This window comes from Pseudovirgaria hyperparasitica (assembly GCF_010093815.1).
Source record: "Pseudovirgaria hyperparasitica strain CBS 121739 unplaced genomic scaffold EJ05scaffold_3, whole genome shotgun sequence".
In the NCBI taxonomy this organism is placed as follows: Eukaryota; Fungi; Ascomycota; class Dothideomycetes; order Acrospermales; family Acrospermaceae; genus Pseudovirgaria; species Pseudovirgaria hyperparasitica.
This window is the reverse complement of record NW_022985551.1, coordinates 2,226,002-2,245,167: the sequence shown is the minus strand read 5'-3', so window position 1 is coordinate 2,245,167 and position 19,166 is coordinate 2,226,002. Positions and strand designations below refer to the sequence as shown.

The 19,166-nt window shown below is 49.0% G+C and overlaps 10 protein-coding genes across 10 annotated transcripts; 2 read left to right on the top strand and 8 right to left on the bottom strand.

Annotated features, from left to right (window-relative positions):
• Positions 1–22: 22 nt before the first annotated feature.
• Positions 23–3,643, bottom strand: EJ05DRAFT_264914 (uncharacterized protein). Its single transcript, XM_033740295.1, has 3 exons — positions 3,548–3,643; positions 2,312–3,261; positions 23–2,244 (listed from the first exon to the last, which is right to left on the bottom strand). The coding sequence occupies exons 2-3, from the start codon at positions 3,225–3,227 to the stop codon at positions 233–235; spliced, it is 2,928 nt and encodes a 975-aa protein (XP_033603911.1). The 5' UTR covers positions 3,228–3,261; positions 3,548–3,643; the 3' UTR covers positions 23–232.
• Positions 3,644–4,678: 1,035 nt separating this feature from the next.
• On the bottom strand, positions 4,679–6,046 carry EJ05DRAFT_473957 (golgi apparatus membrane protein-like protein tvp18). Its single transcript, XM_033743503.1, has 4 exons — positions 5,738–6,046; positions 5,668–5,683; positions 5,369–5,461; positions 4,679–5,316 (listed from the first exon to the last, which is right to left on the bottom strand). The coding sequence occupies exons 1-4, from the start codon at positions 5,772–5,774 to the stop codon at positions 5,016–5,018; spliced, it is 447 nt and encodes a 148-aa protein (XP_033603910.1). The 5' UTR covers positions 5,775–6,046; the 3' UTR covers positions 4,679–5,015.
• A 413-nt stretch (positions 6,047–6,459) lies between these two features.
• Positions 6,460–7,503, bottom strand: EJ05DRAFT_264644 (nuclear transport factor 2). The gene is made up of 6 exons (XM_033740294.1): positions 7,199–7,503; positions 7,131–7,151; positions 6,981–7,045; positions 6,848–6,919; positions 6,690–6,791; positions 6,460–6,637 (listed from the first exon to the last, which is right to left on the bottom strand). Exons 1-6 carry the CDS (start codon positions 7,200–7,202, stop codon positions 6,530–6,532), a joined length of 372 nt encoding a protein of 123 aa, XP_033603909.1. The 5' UTR covers positions 7,203–7,503; the 3' UTR covers positions 6,460–6,529.
• A 122-nt stretch (positions 7,504–7,625) lies between these two features.
• On the bottom strand, positions 7,626–9,071 carry EJ05DRAFT_473955 (NAD(P)-binding protein). Its single transcript, XM_033743502.1, has 4 exons — positions 8,914–9,071; positions 8,642–8,855; positions 8,380–8,593; positions 7,626–8,328 (listed from the first exon to the last, which is right to left on the bottom strand). Exons 1-4 carry the CDS (start codon positions 8,985–8,987, stop codon positions 7,805–7,807), a joined length of 1,026 nt encoding a protein of 341 aa, XP_033603908.1. The 5' UTR covers positions 8,988–9,071; the 3' UTR covers positions 7,626–7,804.
• A 255-nt stretch (positions 9,072–9,326) lies between these two features.
• Positions 9,327–11,355, bottom strand: EJ05DRAFT_508618 (succinyl-CoA ligase-like protein subunit beta; the record flags this gene model as incomplete). The annotated part of the gene is made up of 7 exons (XM_033748020.1): positions 9,327–9,713; positions 9,763–9,873; positions 9,926–10,811; positions 10,862–10,961; positions 11,014–11,086; positions 11,140–11,220; positions 11,302–11,355. The coding sequence occupies 7 exons, from the start codon at positions 11,353–11,355 to the stop codon at positions 9,690–9,692; spliced, it is 1,329 nt and encodes a 442-aa protein (XP_033603907.1). The 3' UTR covers positions 9,327–9,689.
• A 233-nt stretch (positions 11,356–11,588) lies between these two features.
• On the top strand, positions 11,589–12,283 carry EJ05DRAFT_536229 (uncharacterized protein; the record flags this gene model as incomplete). The annotated part of the gene is made up of 3 exons (XM_033749300.1): positions 11,589–11,818; positions 11,870–12,174; positions 12,246–12,283. Exons 1-3 carry the CDS (start codon positions 11,625–11,627, stop codon positions 12,281–12,283), a joined length of 537 nt encoding a protein of 178 aa, XP_033603906.1. The 5' UTR covers positions 11,589–11,624.
• EJ05DRAFT_473952 (beta ketoadipyl CoA thiolase, TH2) lies at positions 12,184–14,015 on the bottom strand. Its single transcript, XM_033743501.1, has 2 exons — positions 13,565–14,015; positions 12,184–13,517 (listed from the first exon to the last, which is right to left on the bottom strand). The coding sequence occupies exons 1-2, from the start codon at positions 13,709–13,711 to the stop codon at positions 12,423–12,425; spliced, it is 1,242 nt and encodes a 413-aa protein (XP_033603905.1). The 5' UTR covers positions 13,712–14,015; the 3' UTR covers positions 12,184–12,422.
• A 62-nt stretch (positions 14,016–14,077) lies between these two features.
• On the bottom strand, positions 14,078–15,189 carry EJ05DRAFT_473951 (uncharacterized protein). Its single transcript, XM_033743500.1, has one exon. The coding sequence runs from the start codon at positions 15,152–15,154 to the stop codon at positions 14,180–14,182; it is 975 nt and encodes a 324-aa protein (XP_033603904.1). The 5' UTR covers positions 15,155–15,189; the 3' UTR covers positions 14,078–14,179.
• Positions 15,190–15,388: 199 nt separating this feature from the next.
• Positions 15,389–16,515, bottom strand: EJ05DRAFT_473950 (uncharacterized protein). The gene has a single exon (XM_033743499.1). The coding sequence runs from the start codon at positions 16,345–16,347 to the stop codon at positions 15,631–15,633; it is 717 nt and encodes a 238-aa protein (XP_033603903.1). The 5' UTR covers positions 16,348–16,515; the 3' UTR covers positions 15,389–15,630.
• A 909-nt stretch (positions 16,516–17,424) lies between these two features.
• EJ05DRAFT_473948 (Creatinase/aminopeptidase) lies at positions 17,425–18,365 on the top strand. Its single transcript, XM_033743498.1, has one exon. It carries the CDS (start codon positions 17,539–17,541, stop codon positions 18,241–18,243), a length of 705 nt encoding a protein of 234 aa, XP_033603902.1. The 5' UTR covers positions 17,425–17,538; the 3' UTR covers positions 18,244–18,365.
• Positions 18,366–19,166: the final 801 nt, after the last annotated feature.

Here is a 19,166-nt window from a genome sequence, read left to right as displayed (position 1 = left end):
TGGTTGCACGGATCCCGAAGGATTAGACACCTGACATGATCACACCGCACTAACCTGACGCGGATTTCCAACAGGTATCTGTCATTGCCTATAATATTCACTACTATATATTGAGGCGAATGATGCCTTCACTTGATGGAAGCGACAAGCAGTAAATACCATACATATGGATGAGTGAGTGTTACATAGACAATACCATACGCCAAATACCGGTGAAATATTATGACACCTCTCAAGCCTCGCCATCAGTTGTTTTCTGCTCTATAGTGTCAGGCTCATTGACAACGGGTTTGGCCGAAGCATTCGAAACCGTAGGTGATGCTGGAGCTGATTTTCCGCTAACATGTTCCACTCCGTCCTTGTCTATTACAACATCACCATCCTCGTGAGCATTGCCACCAACATACGCGGTAACGTTCTCCTTTTCGCCGGTGGGCGAGGAGATCCGAATATCAAGTTGGCCAGTCTGTGTACTCTGCTCAGCTGTAGGTGCCTTGGTAAGATTGACGCCATCAGCAGCGTCAACAGCATTAATAGTAGATGCAGGGTCCTGTTCTAGAGGTACCTCAGCTATAATTTGTGATGTTTGTGAAGGAGCTGATTGGCCCGTCACGTTTAGAGTACCATCATCATGAGTTGGCACGCTCAGTACGCCCTCATTAGAGATAGAGAAGATACTTCGGGGTGCGGAAACGCTGAATGAAACAGGCGTCACAGTCTGAGGCGCCGTAGATGGAGCAATCCCGGATGGCGAGACGCCAGGTTTGCGTCTTGATGGACCTTTGGCTCGCCCTTTCCTGGCATCTGCTAGCGGTGTTGGCTCCACCGCCTTCTCAGATTCTTCTTCTTTCTCAGGTTCCTTAACTTTAGGGGCTTGAGGGCCAAGTTGTAAGCGGCTATTGAGATCACTCATAAAGCCTGCTTTTAGAGCTGCTAACTTGCTTCCGCCTGGTCTGGTAGGAATTTGGGGTTTTTGCTTCGTTGTGCTAGCTTCACCACTACCGGTACTATCTGCGCTTTCAGTAGAGACAGTCTTTTCGAAGGGATCAGAATCGTCGGAAGCACGGTGAAACGCACGCGTTGGCCGTGCAGGTATTTGTGGCTTTGGTCGACCAGGCACAACAGGCGCTTTCTTCTCGGGCGATACACCATCAGCTGCTTTACTCTTTGTTGGTCGGGCAGGCACTGTTGGTATATCTGGTACGTCGTCGGGTGACATAGGCTCAAGCTGTCGATCAAGCTCATCTTCAGGTGTATCCACTGTTGTGTACTGATGCACATCATCGGGCGCATCTTCCCAGATGTCACGGCTTGGGAACCTTTGCTTCAAACCAGGTCTAGTAGGCATATCTGCCATGATAGCGGCAGTTATATGGGTTTTAGCTAGCTTCTTAGTTTGCTCGGGTATGAAGTTAAGCTGATCTTGCTTCGTAATAGTTTCTTTACGAGCTGCTTCATCCTCAGGCTTTTCGAAAGCCTTTCTAGGCGAAGTCTCTTCGGTTCCAATCTCCTCCTCTGCCTCTGGCTCGGGGGTCTCGACCGTTGTGGACAAATGAACATGAGATGGCGCGTCTTCCCACACATCTTGACTTGGAAAGTGATAACGAGCCAGATCAGGTCTCTTTAACTTCTCCACCGCATTCGGTTTTTTCTTTGATAGTTTCTCATCGTCGTCCTCTGGGAACAGCGGCTCATACTCTTGAACATTGTCAAGTGGTGTATGAATACCCTCGATTTGCTCGCGACTTGAAAATCGTGACAAATTATTGAGAGAGCCGTTGTTACGACTTTCTGGTCGGCTGTTCACTTTTCGCAGAGAGTGCTCGCCATGAGTAAATTCAGCACTGCGCCGTCGCTCACGGTCGAATTCTGGAGACACAGCGGGTTGCATAAATTCAGGAAACTCGTGCTTCGCAACTTCGTCAGCTGCGAGAATTGGTGCATGGTATCCATGCTCCTCCGCCCAGCGATCTTCCTGGGTCTTGGTCCGAACAAGGTCAAGACTTTCCCGGCTTTCACCAACGGTTGCACTTGTTCTAGTGCGGGAAAGATCTCCCAACTTTTCGCCGAGAATAACATCATTCTTCTCTGTAGTGTTCGATTCGACCTTGCGAAGTGGGGATTCTAGATGGTTCTGGGAGGGATTCGGGGCTAGGTTCTCCGTACTAATGGCGGGAGAGGCCATGCGCGATTGGTATTCTTCAGAAACTTTATAGCCAACTTCTTCTGCAGGTGTGCCAGCATCTTCGCGAGCTTTCACTGATAGTATTAGTGTCAACTATAATAGACAGGCTAGCTACCATCAGCTTACCGAGTCGATGGTGCACCAATTTATTCAGATCATCCTGACTCATATGGTATTCTTTGCGATTGTCTTGAATCTTAGGACCATATTCGCCCATTGCTTCTTTCTTCGCGTCCTCAGGATGCTTGTCGTACCAAGATTTCTCTAATGGGTCACGTGGAGCCATTCCATGACCGTGCATACCATAGCTTCCCGGAGGCCCCTGAAAGACTTTCCGGCCGCTCTTGGTACGAGTGTGCTGTCGACCCTCTCGATGGGCTCCATTGTTAAAGAATCCGACCCCAGTAGAACCATGCTGAGGCAATTGAGACGGGGTCGGAGCCTGAACATCTCCAGCGTTCGGATACATGGGTACATGAAAACCTATTTGAGGAATGCCGTGTTCATCGTCATCTTTTATCATCGATGCTGGGCGTGAAACATCTCCAGCTGAAGACCCAGAGCGTTGTGAATTGGCCTGTCGAGCTTTCACTTCGAGTTCACCTCTCGAAGATGTAGGTTCGGGACGAGTGACACCAGAGATTCTGGCTTTAGCAGTTGCAGCAGACACCGACGCTGTGGGAGCGTGTAGAGGTAGATCTCTACTAACAGACTTTGTCTGCTCGGGCGGTGAAGCATCTTCGGGATGAAGATCATTGACCATATATTCATGACCTTCCTGGCCTATCGAGGGAAGCTGTGACACACTTGGAGGCCGACGGATCTGGGTATTATCATCACTAGTTGGCTTTTTCCCTTTGGTATGAACGAATGAGGGGTCATTCAGAGGCGACCGAGCAAACGTGCGACCCGGGGAGACGGAACGATTATCACCGCGCTTCCCTTTCGGTCGGGGAGGTATGCTAGGAGTTTCCATAGCTCTCGAAGGGTCGAGGTTCTGTCCCCGGTTCGGACGAGGTGGGATCGAAGGAGTTGACATCATGAATTGATCGGTAAAGTAACGACGCGGTAGTGGTCTATATATGACAGACAGTTGTCAGTAGTTGTCCAATCACTCTCGAAGAATTCATATATTTCTGCAGACTGGGGGATTTTGGTCGTTCTGGACGTGATAATGACACAATATGGCAGAAACCTTTCACCAAAGACTTCTGAATTGGAGCCAATCAAAAGCATTTGGCAGAAGGAAGATTCTCCTTCACAACGAAAACTAGAAGAATGCTTCAAGAGGCTCTGGAAAGGTAACATAGATGGCCATGTATCTCTAGTGTTGGGAAACAGGATCTCGGGGTCCAGACATACCTTGTATATAGTAACAGATATGGATGATAAGGAAATTGATTCGTAGCGATTGAGTCTTGGTCAAAGGACCATTGGAGCCAGTAAAATCAAGTAGGCTAGTTGACACAGTCGTACTTGTCTTCAACGAAGTAGGTAATTGGAAGTTGAAGCTTTAAGGTAATCAGGTAGGTAGGGTAGGTAGTAGTAGGGAACCTTGAGATGTCCGTGGGGAGCGTCTGTCGATCCTTTAAGAGCTGCTGCAGGAGCGGCGCACGGAGAGGTTTGGGGCTGCGTCACTTGCCCGAGTTGGGCCAGTGAAATCGCACGCAATGACACCAAAACCGGCGCCAACTACCCACCTGGACTGTTGGGGCACTGACTGGGTATTTATTGGGTACAGTATGGATACTATTACTAGCTAGGCAATGTCTACCCTTTTATCATGTAGTAAGTCATGGCCGGTATGGCGAACTTGGAATGTGCGGTCATTTTGAAGAATGTATATTTGCTGTGGCGTGGGCTATTACTGTTGTTCTATGAGACGAACACGCCTTTATCATCATCATTACCATCATCCATGGATACGATGCAGGCGAGAGGAAGGTCTGGCGAGTTCTGTACCCATATGGCTTCAATGGATACTACACTCTTTTCCTGCATGTCCTTCCCCTCAGGCTCTCAGCAGACAGTTCAGCCCTCTTTAAAACGTGGTTCAAACTTCAGGATCACGATGGACGAAGGACGGCCACCGCCTCTTTCAAGTCTGTCTCGATTGATGAATGGTCTGGCACCGGTCATGCACCCTGGGTTTCCATGTTTTCCCATAAACCAACAAACGCTTGATTCGCCAGCGCCAGCTGATCGAATTCTTTGCTGCCGTGAACTGCATCTATGCGCCTCATTCGTTCCTCTCCAAATAGCGTGCGGCATTTATGTTGCTTTGCATGCACCTTATGCGGGGTAAAACTGGGCGAGCGAGCTGTGGATGTGATCATCATGGATGCCGTAGAGTGTTCTTCACGATGCATGACATGCGCCACATTTGCTCCAAAGCGCGCTCTTCTACTTACCAACATGCAGCCCAGCATCGCGACTTGGCAACCGAAATTTAAAATCTCCTGTTGTTAGGCTAGTTTCGAACCAGTATTGCAAATCATCACAAGTTTCATTAATTTCTACTACAAAGCCGTTCGCAGCGTCTGCTTAACCAACGTTAATATGCTGTCGCTTCAGAATATCAGTTCCTTTCCCACGAGGGCAACGCCAAGGTATTGATACACGGGAAAAGAACTCCAAGTACTATATCGCACAAGTTCCATTGTGCTCTGCGCAAATCAGTCCGACTTTTAAAGCTACTGATCAAAGAAGCGTAATTCACGCTCCACATAATACACAAGCTCAAACATCCCAATGCTCTTCAAGTTCCAAATAAGGTTCGCAGACCATTCCAAGGAAGGTGCCACTGTAGTAGCTGCCTTTCGTCTTTGCTCTACACAATCATCTGTGCCACGCCCTGGCCGCCCAAAGTCTTGCTGCCGACAAATCCTTGGCCCTTGACACCCGCGATAGTGTAGAACACTGCAGCAAAAAGCAATAAGACAGCAGCAGCGATCAAGCTCGTTGTATCTACTATGAGTGAGAGCCATTGGACCAAGCTCATCACACCATAGACAGCAGCGCGCATGTAATTTGTTGCGAATCGTCGGATGAAAGCATCGAATTTCGAGGATGTTGGACAGATACGAAGGAGTAGCGGTACCTCTATAAATAGAATGATGAAGGAGCTCACGCTATAGTACATATGTTAGACGTGTAGTAGACTCAAGGGGGATCATGACTTACAGGCAGATGACACTGAAAACGATGACAATGCTAAAATGGAAGATGTTGGCGATGCCCAGGGCGAAGCAGAGAACCATGCATATGATTCCCGTCCTACGGATATGTCAGCTCTGAGTCTGATACCGGCATTTTTTATCATTCGTAATGCATCGCTTGTTCTCGAATTCCGTTTTGAGAGCAGGACGGTAGATAAACATTCTTGCGATAGAGGCCGCAGATTATATAGTACGATGCTACTTCCGATGATAATAGGGGCAGAAAAGATGTGGACGATGACAGTGAAGCTGAAGTCTACTGACCATTGTCCGTATATACCTGTGTTTACAGTTAGCAATAGGAAGTGACCAATACCACTCTTGGAGGACTGACTGAAGTTTCTTGATCTAAGTTCTTCGGCAAGAGTCATGGTGGATGGAGTATCTGTTCAGAGACTCTACTTCTTGTGGTAAGTTTACGTTGTTGATTATTGTTGTAGATGCGGAAACAAAGGTGAGTCGAAGCCTCGAAGGACAGGTAGCAGTGTTATCGGGTGCGTCAGAAGTTATCAGGAATGGAGTCTTTGATCAGTGGATGTCTGGAGCCTGGAGCGGGTTGCAATTGCGAGTGGAAAGCTGGTGGTCTTGTCGAGTTTGTTTGCGAAAGTGAGCGTTGCCTACGGGACCACGTACGAAGTTTACGTTGCGCCGAACTGCGCCAAGTCTTCACAGCCCTGCGGCTCTAACGTTCCCGGAAATGGAGACATGACATGATTACCTAGCTACCTGCAGCGCCTCAACCATACGCAATCCTCTTGATCTTGATCTTGATCAGAGCATTGCCTCAAATGTTCCCTAGCGGTCTACCAAGGCACCGTGCTCCACGATCTCATCTAGGCGCTCTGCATCCTGTTCTTAATACATCATTCTTGGCCATCGATACAGTTTCAGATACGCTACATGCGTTCATCACAGTCACTTCTAGCTCTGCTACGGGTCTCCAACGGTGTATCTCAATAGAACACTTCATTTGTTCTTCAACATAGATAAGGTATGGTATCGTACCGACAAGGACTGCCCAGGATAGTCCAAGTCTTGATCTACGCCTAATCCATAACCGCCTGCCGCACCGATACCCATTTTGACGCTATTTGATTCCCATAATGACCCATGAATGATAGATTATCTAGCCGTATACCAAGCGGAAAACGTCGTTGAAGACGAAGTAGCTTCCGCCGTCACGCTTGAGTTGGAAGGTCTGACAAAAGTTCATAACATTCTGCTCCTCGTCGACCTGGTTTTTGTCAGATATATCCTTCGTCTCCTCTCCTAATGTATGCACATACAAGCAATTGGCCAGTCACCATGACCATGATGCCGCCATCCTCGGATGTAGGCTGAGCATCCAGAGTATTCACTTTATGTTGGACCTTCTGGAATGGAAGCCCCTGTATCGCGCATCTCAGTGAGGACTTCAGGTTGTGTAGGACGATATTGGACGTACTACTAGTTTCTCGGTGATGGCCACTGCTCCTTGAGATGGGGCGCTCTCGAATGTGAGCATGGATTGCTCGCGCTTGTTTCACGACTCCGGTTAGCTAAGGCCACTGTACAACTTGAGGGTAATATATACTTACGTAGAGGCTCTGAAGAGATGCGCGATTCTCATCGAAGGTCTTGTAGTAGAATTCGACGAACTGTTCTATAACAACAAGCGTGTAAGTCAAAGCCCATAATAGGCCAAGCACTGTTTGTGCAGCCCTTCGCCGCAATAGATGTAGACGTACGAGCAATGCCTTGAAAGTCCGCTAGATCTGTTAGCCATGCTTCACGGCGCACTTCTGATTCCTCCTACCCATTTTGCTGGAGTTTATTTTTTTTGCGCAGGAGCTAGTGGATGGATTGATCGACGTAAAAAAGATCGAAGTATCTTCGAGAGGGAAGATTTAATGTACACGAGAACGTAAGAGTGGTGTCCAGATCAATGTTTGGTATGTTGCCTGGTAGATATGGCCCCTCGAACAACTCAACAGGTGGAGGGGCAGCTCTCGGAGGAGCAAGTTTCGCCGAAGCCGCGTAGGTCGCTAGGTAGCAAGAAATTTGTGCGAGCTCTCATGGCCAAATGTTCTTCTACATCTTCCTCCACACCGCAACACTTTTGCCTCGCAAACTAATCGCCTGTCTCGTTATGGCAATTTCCCATCTTAGTCGTGATTGCCTGCAGATGTGTGCAGGCTGCGAGTCCTAATCTGTACTGGTAAGTGGCGATCCTGATTTCTATGCTCGCAATGATTATTTTTCTTCAAACGATAACTTCTGAGTGCATTGCACGTTGACGTTCAATAAAAAGCCGTCAAGCTCAACAATATGAGATGTCTCAAACAAATTCATTTCTGTGTTCCTGCGTTCTTCTTCATGGGCTAACACCTTGTCTCTTTAGATTTTGCACTGTGCAGACCAACTATGCTCCCACATTCTGCAGCGATTTGACCGTGTCAACAATAGTATCCTCAAATTTCCTGTACTTCAAACCAAGCACTTCAATCGATTGCTTGTTGTTCGCTGTGAACACACCATCCGCTGGATACTCACCGCCCTTCACATCCGGGCTTGGTAGTTGAGACTCGTACTCCGGGAAGTTTTTCCGAATGATATCCACAATCAACCTATTGTTGAAATGTCCGCCTTCTGTGACGAAAAAACGCTTGTTTCCTGCGTTTGGCGCTTCGAACGCCTTGACATGCGCAAGGGCAACATCTCGAACATCGACCCATATGTAGACACCAGTCGCGGGGATCCCTGCCTTGGATTTACCTTGGATGATATCACGGACACGCTGGTTTGAGGTGTTCAAGCCGTCTAAGGAATTGAGATAGTGCACGATCGGGCCGAAGACCAACGGAGGGTTGATGGTTGAGAGTTGGAAGTTTGGCTTCTCTTTCTCCACGAAATCCCATGCTGCTCTCTCTGCAAATGTCTTACTGGCTATGTTCAATTAGCCGTTGGTATAGTGTGCATACTTGTTGTTTGACCGACCTCTGTAACCATTCTGTGGATTTTGGAGCGCTTCTTCCGTAGTGATATCGTTCCAATTCTCTTCTGAATATGTAACACCCTTAGCGAAACCTGTCTTGGGGCTGAGGATAGCAGCAAAAGAAGACGTAATGACAACCCTCTTCACAGTGGGTGCATGCTTCTTAATAGATTTCAGGATTCCAGTTGTGCCAATAACAGCGGGATCCAGTAGTTCCTGGGCTCTATTAGCACAAAACAACACTTTGACATGTACGGCACCAACCTTCTGAACATCCGTGACATTAAAATGGAAAGGCGAAGCCGTGTGCAAGACAATCTCGAATGGCGGGTCTGAAACGACCGCCTTTTCGAAGGCATCAGGCTGCGCGATATCCTCCACAATGGCGAAATCTAATTTGTCCTTGCCGACATTGGGATGAGCCTCTTTGATCTTGTCTGCCTTCTCCTGTGATCGCACTGTCGTGACCACAGAGTGGCTGCGGTGCAACGTCAGCACGTGCGACGAGACAAGTGCGATATATAGTGAACACTCACCCGTGCTCCAGCAGTACATCAAGGGTATGTGCGGCAATAAAGCCACTTCCACCAGTGAGAAGAACGCGAGACATATTATTTATTACTCGTGGTTGAGATATAAGATTGTGGGTGGAATCAGATGTTTCCAGGTGGATGCAAGAGAGAAGCACGATAAGACTGAAGAACTATTTTGCATCATCGCGGTAGGCCATTGCCTAATATCTTGCCCCAGTCAGACCTGCAAGGCCGGCAAAGGTACCAGGTATGAAGTCACATTCGGTAAGCGGGCCCTTCCAGGTCCCCACACCAGGACAGACAAGGTGGAGACCGTTTCGCTGTTCGCCAGTTAGTAAACTGCATGGGTGTTCGACGCGAGAATGCACATGAGAACAATTGTGATAACACATATACGGCACAAACAAGTAGTCAGGATCGCGAAACGCAGCTAGAGGGTTGTGCCATATGGATCGGACCGGTGAGGTAGGGTCGTGTCGACGGTATGTATATTAATGAAGCACTTGGCCACAGTTCCCACCCAGATTGCTGATAATTATCGCTCTGGCATCGTACTCAATATGCGTCGGATCATTGAATTTGAGATCCAGATAAAGAGTAGGCTAAACAGACTCTATGTTACTTGCAAATGCCATCGAATGCAATCCTATGGAAGATATAGTTGACAAGAAAAGGAATCCTTAATGGCTCAATTCATGATACAGGCGAGTTGGAGAAAGCTAGCATGCCCCATTCATGTGACTGCGTAGATCAGTAAGAAAGGAAACAAGGAAATGTTTCTATAGACCTAGATTGAATTCCACCTATCGTAATGTTAGCATGAGATGTATATATAGAAAGGGATGAGCATACTCCAACATCGATCTCACGCGCAGTCTTCACAATCTTCGAAAGTTGCACTGACTTCTCAGCGGCAGTTTGAAGATCGTCAATGGAGAAAATCTTTAGTCCAGAGTCATTTAGCTAAGGAATAAGTGAGTATACCGAGCTGTTATAGATTGTGACTAGAGCTTACCAGCTTGTGCGCCTCCTCCATGTTGGTGCCCTGCAGACGAGCAATGACCGGTGTGCGAAGGTTCATACTCTCAACGACAGCAATTAGACCCTTTGCGATAGCATCGCAACGGACAATACCACCGAAAATGTTAACAAAAATGGCAGTTACCTTGGGGTCGCTGGTGATAAGATCAAACGCCTGTTTGATGGCCTCGGGAGTGGCACCACCGCCAACGTCCAAGAAGTTAGCTGGGTTGCCTCCATTCAACTTGATGATGTCCATGGTGGCCATAGCAAGACCTGCGCCATTTACAAGACACCCTATATCACCATCGAGCTTGATGAAGTTGAGACCACACTCGGCAGCCTTGACCTCATCGGCGTCTTCTTGTGTAGTGTCCCGCCATTCGAACACATCTTTTTGGCGGAACTCTGCATTATCATCAAACCCAAGCTTAGCGTCCATAGCAAGAACCTGGTGGTCCGTAGTCTCGGAGAGGGGATTAATCTCGATCTGAGTAGCATCCTTCTCCATGAAGACCTTGTACAGCTTCTGAATCGTGTCCTTTGCGTCCTCGATGCATTGTTCGGAGAAGCCAAGCTCAGTAGCGATGTTCCGTGCGATATCATCGGTCACACCCTTGTGAATGTCGATAACGGTCGTAATGATAGCCTTGGGGTTCTCCTTCGCGACGGTTTCGATGTCCATCCCACCTTGAGAGGAAGCGACGATTACTGGTGACTGGCTTCCTCGATCCATGAGAATGGCCAAGTAAAACTCTCGACGGGCGTACTTGCGGTCCACAATGTAGACAGCGTTACACAGACGTCCGGCAGCGCCCGTTTGTTTCGTGATCAGTTTATGGCCGATCATCTGGTCAGCTAGTATCTTGGCCTCAGTGGGTCTACGAGATAAGGTCAGTATTTCTTCGCAACGCGAATCCTACTACCATACGAGTAGATGACCCTGACACCACCCTTGAACCCGTTATCGAAAGTACCCTTCCCGCGACCGCCAGCAAGAACCTGTGCCTTGATGACCATATCCTCCCCGCCTAGAAGACATTAGCATAATTCAACGTTCTCTTGAAGCTTATGTTTTGGTACCAATAGACTTTGCAATTTTCTCAGCTTCTGCGGGTGAATACGCAACATCTCCAGCAGGAACACCAATACCATACTGTCATCATCTTATCAGCATCTGGTTCAAGTTGGGCGCAGAATGCTTCGTACACTCTTCAGCAGCGCAGCAGATCGGAATTCATGTATAGATAGGTTTCTTGTCTGTTGAACTAAGGGGACTCTGAGGGATGTCTATCGTTATCAATCAGCAATGAGTCCTCATATATAATGGCGCTCGCGGAAGAGACCTCCGGAGGAGAAGGGTATACGTACCCTGGCTGCTGTAGCGAAAGAGGCCAGTGGCCTGCTGCTGGCAAGTTTATACATTGTGACGAGCTGCAATACAAGTTGTAGAGCAGACGAGGTAACGAAAAGGTGCTATTGAGATGGTTGCAAAGCAGATAACCCTAGAAAAGACCTCGGATGCGGTTGATCAAGGTTTCGACGAGTTGTTGCGGCTGCCAAGCCGGGAACTCAAGAAGAAAGCAGCGACATAAACCCTGCATGGATATAAATATTAAATCGCGCCGCGCTTCCAAACCTGATTCGTATCGCTCGCACAAGCTATCATCTTGCGCTGCTACGTACACTTACATATGATCATGCCAGCTCCGAAACAGGCTTCCGAAGCGGACATAATATACAATAAGGCGAATGTCAGTCGCGCAAACTTACAGCGAATAGCAGCGTCATGGCTGTCTCCGAACTCTGATGAGCAGCTTCAGCCTACAAAGTCTGAACACGCATTCCAGCAAGAGGAGAAAGACTTCGCTGTGAGCGGACCCGAAACGTCAGTTTAGACCCAACATATCTGCAGGCATGATGGCTGAGTGTCTAGTAGTCTCGGTATGGGCGCGCAGAACTTCGATGACGACTTCCTCAACCGCCGCAGGTTCACCTCAAATGACAAGCTGCTACAGAATCTCCTTGGGAAGAAGGTTGCAAAAGAGAGGGCCCAGCGACCGAGAGGGCCGCCAGCAGTTACGGAGAGTTCTACAACACGTAATCCTCCCCGAACTGCAGCTCCTCAGGACGCAAGCGACGAGGAGGAGGGTAGGGCGTCAATGTTCACATCGTCCAAGAAATCACGACAGTCTCGCAACGAGGCGTCCAATGGCCGTAGACATGAGGATGCCCACAGCGACAGTGGGGAGTCAAGCGAGCATGAAATTAGCAAGACTGCACAACCGCCAGCAGAAAAGACCAAAATTACCCAGCAAATCAGAGCCACGAAGCGATCGACGTCATATCTTGACGATCTACTTGCCTCAAGATCCAAAAAGAAAAAGAAGTCGGCGAAAGACCTATCGGGTGAATGAGAAAGTGGCTGCATATTACCCAGAACAAGATTCCCAGCACATTTAGAGTCGCAAAGGCGGTCGAAATTTCAATGTCTACTCCCGAACAATCAAACTCGCCATACCCATACCTGTGCCTATGCACATACTGATCACGCCCAGCTCCTGTCCCTGACGCGCCATCTCTGGTAGCAGCGTGGCCAGTTGTCGAGCCCCAGTTGCTCCAAGTGGATGACCAAGCGCGATGGCTCCCCCTTTGGGATTTACCCTGGACTCATCAATCCCCAGCTTTCTTATACAGTATATAGCTTGGCTGGCGAAAGCTTCGTTGATCTCCCAAATGCCAATGTCATCCTTCGATATGCCTGCATACTCAAGGAGTTCAGGAATGGCTACGGCAGGGCCGATGCCCATCTCATCGGGGTCACAGCCAATGGTCTTGGTACCGGCCCATTTGCCAATGATAGAAGATGACAAGCCGAGTTCTTGTGCCGTACTTCGCCTCATCATAAGAGCTGCAGCTGCACCATCAGAGACTTGTGAGCTACTTCCAGCCGTAAGTGTTCCATTCTCCTTGAATGCAGGTTTCATGGTTGCGAGCTTTTCCACGGTTGTGTTTCCTCGGATGCCGTCGTCCTTAATTACAGTTATAAGTTCCTCCTTCTCCAATACCTCCGGGTCTGGTCGCCAGATAGTCTCAACAGGAATTATTTCCTCGTCGAATAGACCCTCCTCTTGTGCCTTTGCAGCCTTCAATTGCGAGCGAGCCGCAAACGCATCCTGGTCTTCCCTGTTCACGCCATACCGTTCTGCGACGTTCTCCGCTGTGATCCCCATGTTCATGATGCAGTCTCGCGCCTCTTTTACTGGCGACTCCTTTAGCTTGTTCCACAATTGGGTCGGGATAGCTCTCGATCCATAGTTTCGTGTCATGCTCTCCATTCCTCCTCCTACTCCCACGTCGATCGCGCCCACAGCAATGCTATGCGCTATGCCTGTGATAGCTGCTAGGCCGGAGGCGCATGCGCGATTGACTGTTTGAAAAGATGTTGTGCTGGGGTATCCGACATGTACGGCGGCCATGCGTCCAGCCTTTGAGCCACCAAGCTCCGACAGGACTGTACCAATCATGACATCGTTTATTCTGGCCGGGTTGAGGTTCGGGTTTTTCGCCAGCGTAGCTTTGAGGACCTAGGTTGCGTTACGATTGTGTTGCCCGAGACCATATGTGTACGTACTGCAGCGAGTAACTCGTGGTCGTATGCATCACGCTGACCACCCTTCTTTGCTCGCGTTACGGGTGTGCGAAGGGCAGAGAGAAAGACTACGTCGTTAGGCCTCTTTTGGAGGATATTCTTGACGCCCCTCTGAACGAAGCCTGCCATGGCTGAGGATACTTCAACGTGGGAGTAGTACGGTATGAAGGGGTGAGGGTACAACCAGACAATTGAAACGTGGTGGAATATCCAGAGGACCTAGAAGATGTACAGAGGCCCTCTGTAGAGCCATTTGCGATGAACAGAGCATGGCTGTTGGTATCGGCAAATGAGCTCCACCGAGGTGGTGAAGCTCTCGGAAGCTGGACCGGTACCTGTAGTGGCGGGCCGGGACTAGCAGGCGAGGCGGGGGCGGAAATCAGCGGGGATCCAAAGGCGAAGAAGTACTGTACTGGGGAGCTTCTTCTTTTCATCTATCGTCAAAAGTCAAGACATGCGTACGATACATCCTATTCCAGGATAGATTCTTCTGGGCTGTGAGGATTAGCAAGACTCGTGTTGCCATTTGACGAATCTCTCACAGGCTCGTCATACGACCACCAATCATACTACTAACAATATCTCCAACTTTCGACCTCATGACATCAAAACAACATCTCCAACCACAGCCCGGTGATCACTGCTATAAATCCCATTATCAAACTTATTCGCCAGCACCGCGTATCCCTCCACTTTCCAGAAACTTGCATTATTTGGCCCTACCCATAAAAAGTCTATCAAAATATCATCCCCCGTATCATCCGTAAAATCCGTAAACGTATTCACATTTCCATACCTAATGCCCTCAGGCACTTGCGCTCTCAAATCCACAACCGGCGATGCCGCACTGCTCATCTCCTCATACGCCTCCTGGCCCATCTCGCTATTGAAATCCCCAGCCAACAACACCGGCACAACCGGGCCCGTCCCATTCGCACCCGTATACCCGTTAATCCGCTCGATGATCAGCTTCGCAGACTCCAATCGCGACACCGTCCCCTGGTTGTCCAGATGCGTGCACATGGCCACCACGTCCCGCCCGGTCGCCACATGTGCAAACACGCCTATTGTCAGAATTCGCACACTGCCCGCATCCCACCCTTTGCTAGGCACGTCTGGCGTCTCGCTGAGCCAGACCGTACGGAATGAGAGCAGGCGCCATTCGGATGGTCGGTAGAAGATTGGTGAGTACTCCCCTGCTTGGACGCCGTCATCACAACCTACGCCGATGTATGCCCATTCGGTGGCTGTTGTGTTTGCGGTCGTACCGGCGTTGAGATCCGTGTGGATGTCGACGACTTGGTTGTGTAGAACTTCTTGTAGACAGATTAGCGAGTTGGGTGGTGCGTTGGCGACGTGGTGGAGTTCGGCGGCGATGAGGGGGCGGCGCGTGGACCAGGGGGCTTCGTTGGTGAAGAGAGAGGTGGCTGCGTAGCGGATGTTGTGGGTTATGAGACGGATTGGTATGGAGAGGGGTGATGTGGTTGTGTATTGGGATGATACGCCTGGCGTGGTGAGGGTGAGGGTGAGAGTGGTTAGAAATGCTGCTTTGGTGAATGGTATGGGTTTCATTTTGACAAACAAGTTTTTGTTTACTCTTGAAAACGTACCTAGGTAGTCAATATGCTGAAAGGATCTCACTGAAAGCTATATATTCATAGCTGCACCCTTGTAGCTGTACCTGCATGCACTGGTGTGCGAAAGAGGAAGGTGCAAACCCGATCGACATGTCACTAAAGCGAATGGGCAGATATAGGTAACCATGCTACTCGTTGGACTTGTGGTAAGAAACGAGACATGATAGACTAACGCAAGAAAATGTGGCAGTCATTACTTGTAAGAAGACTCTATCTAATGGGTGTATTTTGAGATATATGCGATTCAATTCGAGTCGCGCTCGCGGTCTAATACAGGTTTGCAACACGCTCAGGAGTATATAGAAAGAATTGAGTCTAAAAGGTACAAATTACACAATATAAAATTAGACAACGATGCTCGCTAGGCCTGAAACATGCTAAACAGCTACAACCGTCTCGCAAACTATTACTCTAGTAAGCAGCACCACTCCTGACCAGCTCCTCGCTGGTCACATCACCAACAGTAATGCTCGCGTTGAAGTTCTGCAATACTGGTCCGTACGCAACACCATACAAACTCGTCAGCGCAGCCGAAAACAACCCATCGCCCTTCTCAATGATGTCCCCATCCAATGTAGCAGTGATGGTGATGTTGCTCAGCGTGTTGGACGCGTCGGGACCAAGGTAGGCGCTGCCAACGAGACGTCCAAGGGTGCCTGGGTATGGTGTCACCGGGCCGGAGGTAACTCCGTACGCGATCGAGATTTCTTGTGCCGATTGGATGTAGTTCTCGGAGATGACAGTGATATCAAAGGGAGAGTTGGTGGCTATGGTTTTGGGAACTGCGAAGCCGACGATGCGGGCTGAGGCAAGGCAAGTCATAGAGGCGACAGCAGCGAGGATAGAAGCGCGCATTTTGAAGAGTGGTAGGTCGGTATGTGGTTTGCGGACGAAGATGGTCTGGCGCTTGGAGATTGTCGGTAAGTAGTTGAGATCGAGTGTTGGTGTGTTTGAGCGATTGATGTCGAATTGATCAAAGAGCAGATCTAAGTACTTATAATGATCACTCGAATCAGGGATCTTCATGGTTGATAAACCCTGGTTGCAGTTAAGAGTAACATCGGCATTGCTTCGCCCACCAGGGTCGCCATTTCCATCTTCAAAATACCTATTTGGGACTTGGCGCATGAGCTTGCTATCCGGTCTTCCAGTCTATTGTCCTGATTAGGTCCGTTAGACGAGGCGACCTATGTTAATACTAGGCGAGCATTGTGGCACAGATGTCAGGTCGAACGGCGTCCGGCCGATCTCCTGATGATATAGTGGCATGATGGGTTCGCCGCCCACGGACTTTGCCCTCAGTTAGATGTCTGCAGAAAAGCTTGTAGGGAATGTGCAGGGATGGGAACAGGGCTTCGCTCACGGGAAATTACATGAGTCTAGCACATGTGGCAGGTTACCATGTATAACTCATTTGTACAATTCACCCCTCAACAAGTTAACGAAGATGTTAGGTTAACAAGTGCTGCAGTGTAGAGCTAGTTCTTCGTAGTCAAAGCGGTGCATCATCTATTAGTGATTAGTTTCCAGGCCTGACGTAGACAGTGACGCCGGGCCTGAAATCAAGCGTGGCGCGACGTTACAATAAGCAAGTTTGTCAGACTCTTCAAGTATGGCCAAGTAGTGGCGCTCCGAGGCCGACGTCACTTCAACCTGTCTGTAAAGCAAATACATTCTGGAGGTCTGTTATAACTGTATGAGAGACGATCATAATGGTTCAACTTCACTTGCGTGTTGGATACTTCATTTTAGTTCGTGTTGATTGAGACTGATTGTGCATTGATGTTGAATTTATAGTAAGCTGGAGGCCTAAGGTACGTGCGTGTTATGTACAGGCTGTGTAACTGGTCTGAGGCGTGCCTGGTGTCACATTAGAACAGTTTATATGCAGCCATGATAGTAACATTGTACACAAAGGTAGGACGTCCAAAGAATGCTTCACTGCGTAACATCAATGGCAGTGTCCACGGTGTCTTTGAGTCTGAAAATATATGAATGACGACTATAGAGGTAGAATATGCATTGACTTTCGTCCCACGTAGATAAACTCAACTATAGTCGTCTGGGTGTATACCTATACGTGGGAACTTTCTAGAAATAAATTAGAAGGCTCACCTTAGCCCCTGAGTAAGCTGGATGACATAATACTCAATATGAGGTGGAACGTTCGACTTCGTGGTAGGTAGAATCTATCCCGCGCGAAGGATTATACAGTACATCGCCCACGATTGTTTAAAGAATGCTCCTTAGATCCTTCGATGCTTGAATACCTCAATACACCCATTATTGACATTAGTGGTATCTCTGCAAGGAGCTTTCATGATGACCTCAGCAGCGACCACTGCTGAGCAAGAACGAGCAGCAGCTCTTCGAGATGCGGAGACGAAAGCTATACAAATGTTCGAAGAGATTAGCAGGACTCTTATCAAGCCAGGCCAGAGCGAGAAGGCTGTGAGTGACAAGATCCACGAGCTCGGCAAAGAGCGTTACGGCGTGCGGACGCATTGGCACAAACGACTTATCAGAAGCGGGCCAAACACTCTACTTCCATTCCGAGATAGCCCACCTGATCGCATCATCGAAGAAGATGACATTCTAGTAATTGATCTGGGACCGGTATTTGAAGCCTGGGAGGCCGACTTTGGTCGCTCGTATGTCCTGGGAAACGATCCGGAGAAGAAGAAACTTGCAAATGCTCTTGATCCAATGTGGCACAAGATCAAGGCTATGTATCAGCAGCGCCCTGATATGACTGGAGGGGAGTTGTATGAGATTGCTGTTTCTGCCGCCAAGGAGGACGGGTGGGAATGGAATGCGGATATTGCTGGACACATAGTTGGAGACTTTCCGCACGAGCGCATTCCAAACAACAAGATCACACACTATATCACGAGTGGCAATACACAGTCAATGGCGAGCATGGATAAGAAAGGCCATAGATTGCATTGGATTTTAGAAGTACATCTCAGGCATCCGAGTGGGGAGTTTGCTGGGTTCTTTGAGCAGCTATTGACGGTCGATTGAGGAACGAAGGGCGTCGCTGAGGCAATGTCAATTACCTACGCACTTCGCAGTAAAGATATATTAAATCTTGTCCATGGCTTGCGTGTCAAGTAAAATAACCAGGACAACGTGTTTCGAGGCTATGTCCAATGGTATGGAGAGAATGTGACATGCGAGGACGAAATGATTTGTGCGATGCTGTCAAAGTCCGCCCGGCGAGTTTTGACCGTCGGCATTTGAGAGTTGGATGTACAGTAATTACGTCGATACAGCTTGACAAAACCGCCGCGGATGGACTCGGATAACGGCTGCATTGGCTACCGGGCCCCTAAAGATTTGGTGAAGGCCCGCCTAAACTGCAGCCAGCGCGCGGCCAAACAAGCCCAGCCGCAGCGGCTCCACGCCTGTTCCCGGCTACTGTTGCTTGCCATGTCCTGCCGGGTGAGGAGGTGAGACGGGGGTAGAGGGCAGGGGGAGGGGGGTGGTGTGTGCCAAACGTAGGCGTATTCGGATCGCAAACAATCCTGGCCATGCGAGAATCTTATTGTCGATCTCAGCCTGACGCCACAGCTCTTACACATCTGGTCGGACCCGGATACATCTGTCTCCCATGTTGTTGCCATGACTTTCCACTACACCTCTCCACTGTTGTTGTGTTGTTGAGGCGCAAAATGTCCTTCTCAACTGGCTCCTGGACGTTGCTCCGGCTCCTCCGACCCTCCGCTCGGTGTGTTGATAGTTGACGCCCAGACTCGGGCTTTAAGCTTCTCTTCGTCCGTACTGGCTGGAAATAGTGGTTAACTGGTCCTTAGCCGTCTGGTACCGTTGCTATGTGTCGCGCGTTACCATTTCCAGCTCGGTCCAATGCGCTCGAATGATCTCATTTCGAACTTGTTGGCTTTTTGATGCTACTGCTACTACTCACTTATATTCATCTTCCTGCC

Excerpts from the sequence above, each read along its gene's own strand:
- EJ05DRAFT_264914 (XM_033740295.1), bottom strand. The coding sequence starts at position 3,227 with ATGATGTCAACTCCTTCGATCCCACCTCGTCCGAACCGGGGACAGAAC. Across the intron at positions 2,245-2,311 it reads ATTGGTGCACCATCGACTCG|ATGCTGGCACACCTGCAGAA; the intron begins GTAAGCTGATGG and ends AAGCTCGCGAAG.
- EJ05DRAFT_473957 (XM_033743503.1), bottom strand. The coding sequence starts at position 5,774 with ATGACTCTTGCCGAAGAACTTAGATCAAGAAACTTCA. Across the intron at positions 5,317-5,368 it reads GTTTTCAGTGTCATCTGCCT|CGTGAGCTCCTTCATCATTC; the intron begins GTAAGTCATGAT and ends TATGTACTATAG.
- EJ05DRAFT_264644 (XM_033740294.1), bottom strand. Across the intron at positions 6,792-6,847 it reads CCATCACCGAGAAACTAGTA|GGGCTTCCATTCCAGAAGGT; the intron begins GTACGTCCAATA and ends TGCGCGATACAG. Across the intron at positions 6,638-6,689 it reads TGGTGACTGGCCAATTGCTT|GTCGACGAGGAGCAGAATGT; the intron begins GTATGTGCATAC and ends GACAAAAACCAG.
- EJ05DRAFT_473955 (XM_033743502.1), bottom strand. The coding sequence starts at position 8,987 with ATGTCTCGCGTTCTTCTCACTGGTGGAAGTGGCTTTATTGCCGCACAT. Across the intron at positions 8,594-8,641 it reads ATGTCACGGATGTTCAGAAG|GAACTACTGGATCCCGCTGT; the intron begins GTTGGTGCCGTA and ends AATAGAGCCCAG. Across the intron at positions 8,329-8,379 it reads TCCACAGAATGGTTACAGAG|CCAGTAAGACATTTGCAGAG; the intron begins GTCGGTCAAACA and ends AATTGAACATAG.
- EJ05DRAFT_473952 (XM_033743501.1), bottom strand. The coding sequence starts at position 13,711 with ATGGCAGGCTTCGTTCAGAGGGGCGTCAAGAATATCCTCCAAAAGAGG. Across the intron at positions 13,518-13,564 it reads ACCACGAGTTACTCGCTGCA|GTCCTCAAAGCTACGCTGGC; the intron begins GTACGTACACAT and ends AACGCAACCTAG.
- EJ05DRAFT_473951 (XM_033743500.1), bottom strand. The coding sequence starts at position 15,154 with ATGAAACCCATACCATTCACCAAAGCAGCATTTCTAACCACTCTCACC.
- EJ05DRAFT_473950 (XM_033743499.1), bottom strand. The coding sequence starts at position 16,347 with ATGCGCCAAGTCCCAAATAGGTATTTTGAAGATGGAAATGGCGACCCT.
- EJ05DRAFT_473948 (XM_033743498.1), top strand. The coding sequence starts at position 17,539 with ATGATGACCTCAGCAGCGACCACTGCTGAGCAAGAACGAGCAGCAGCT.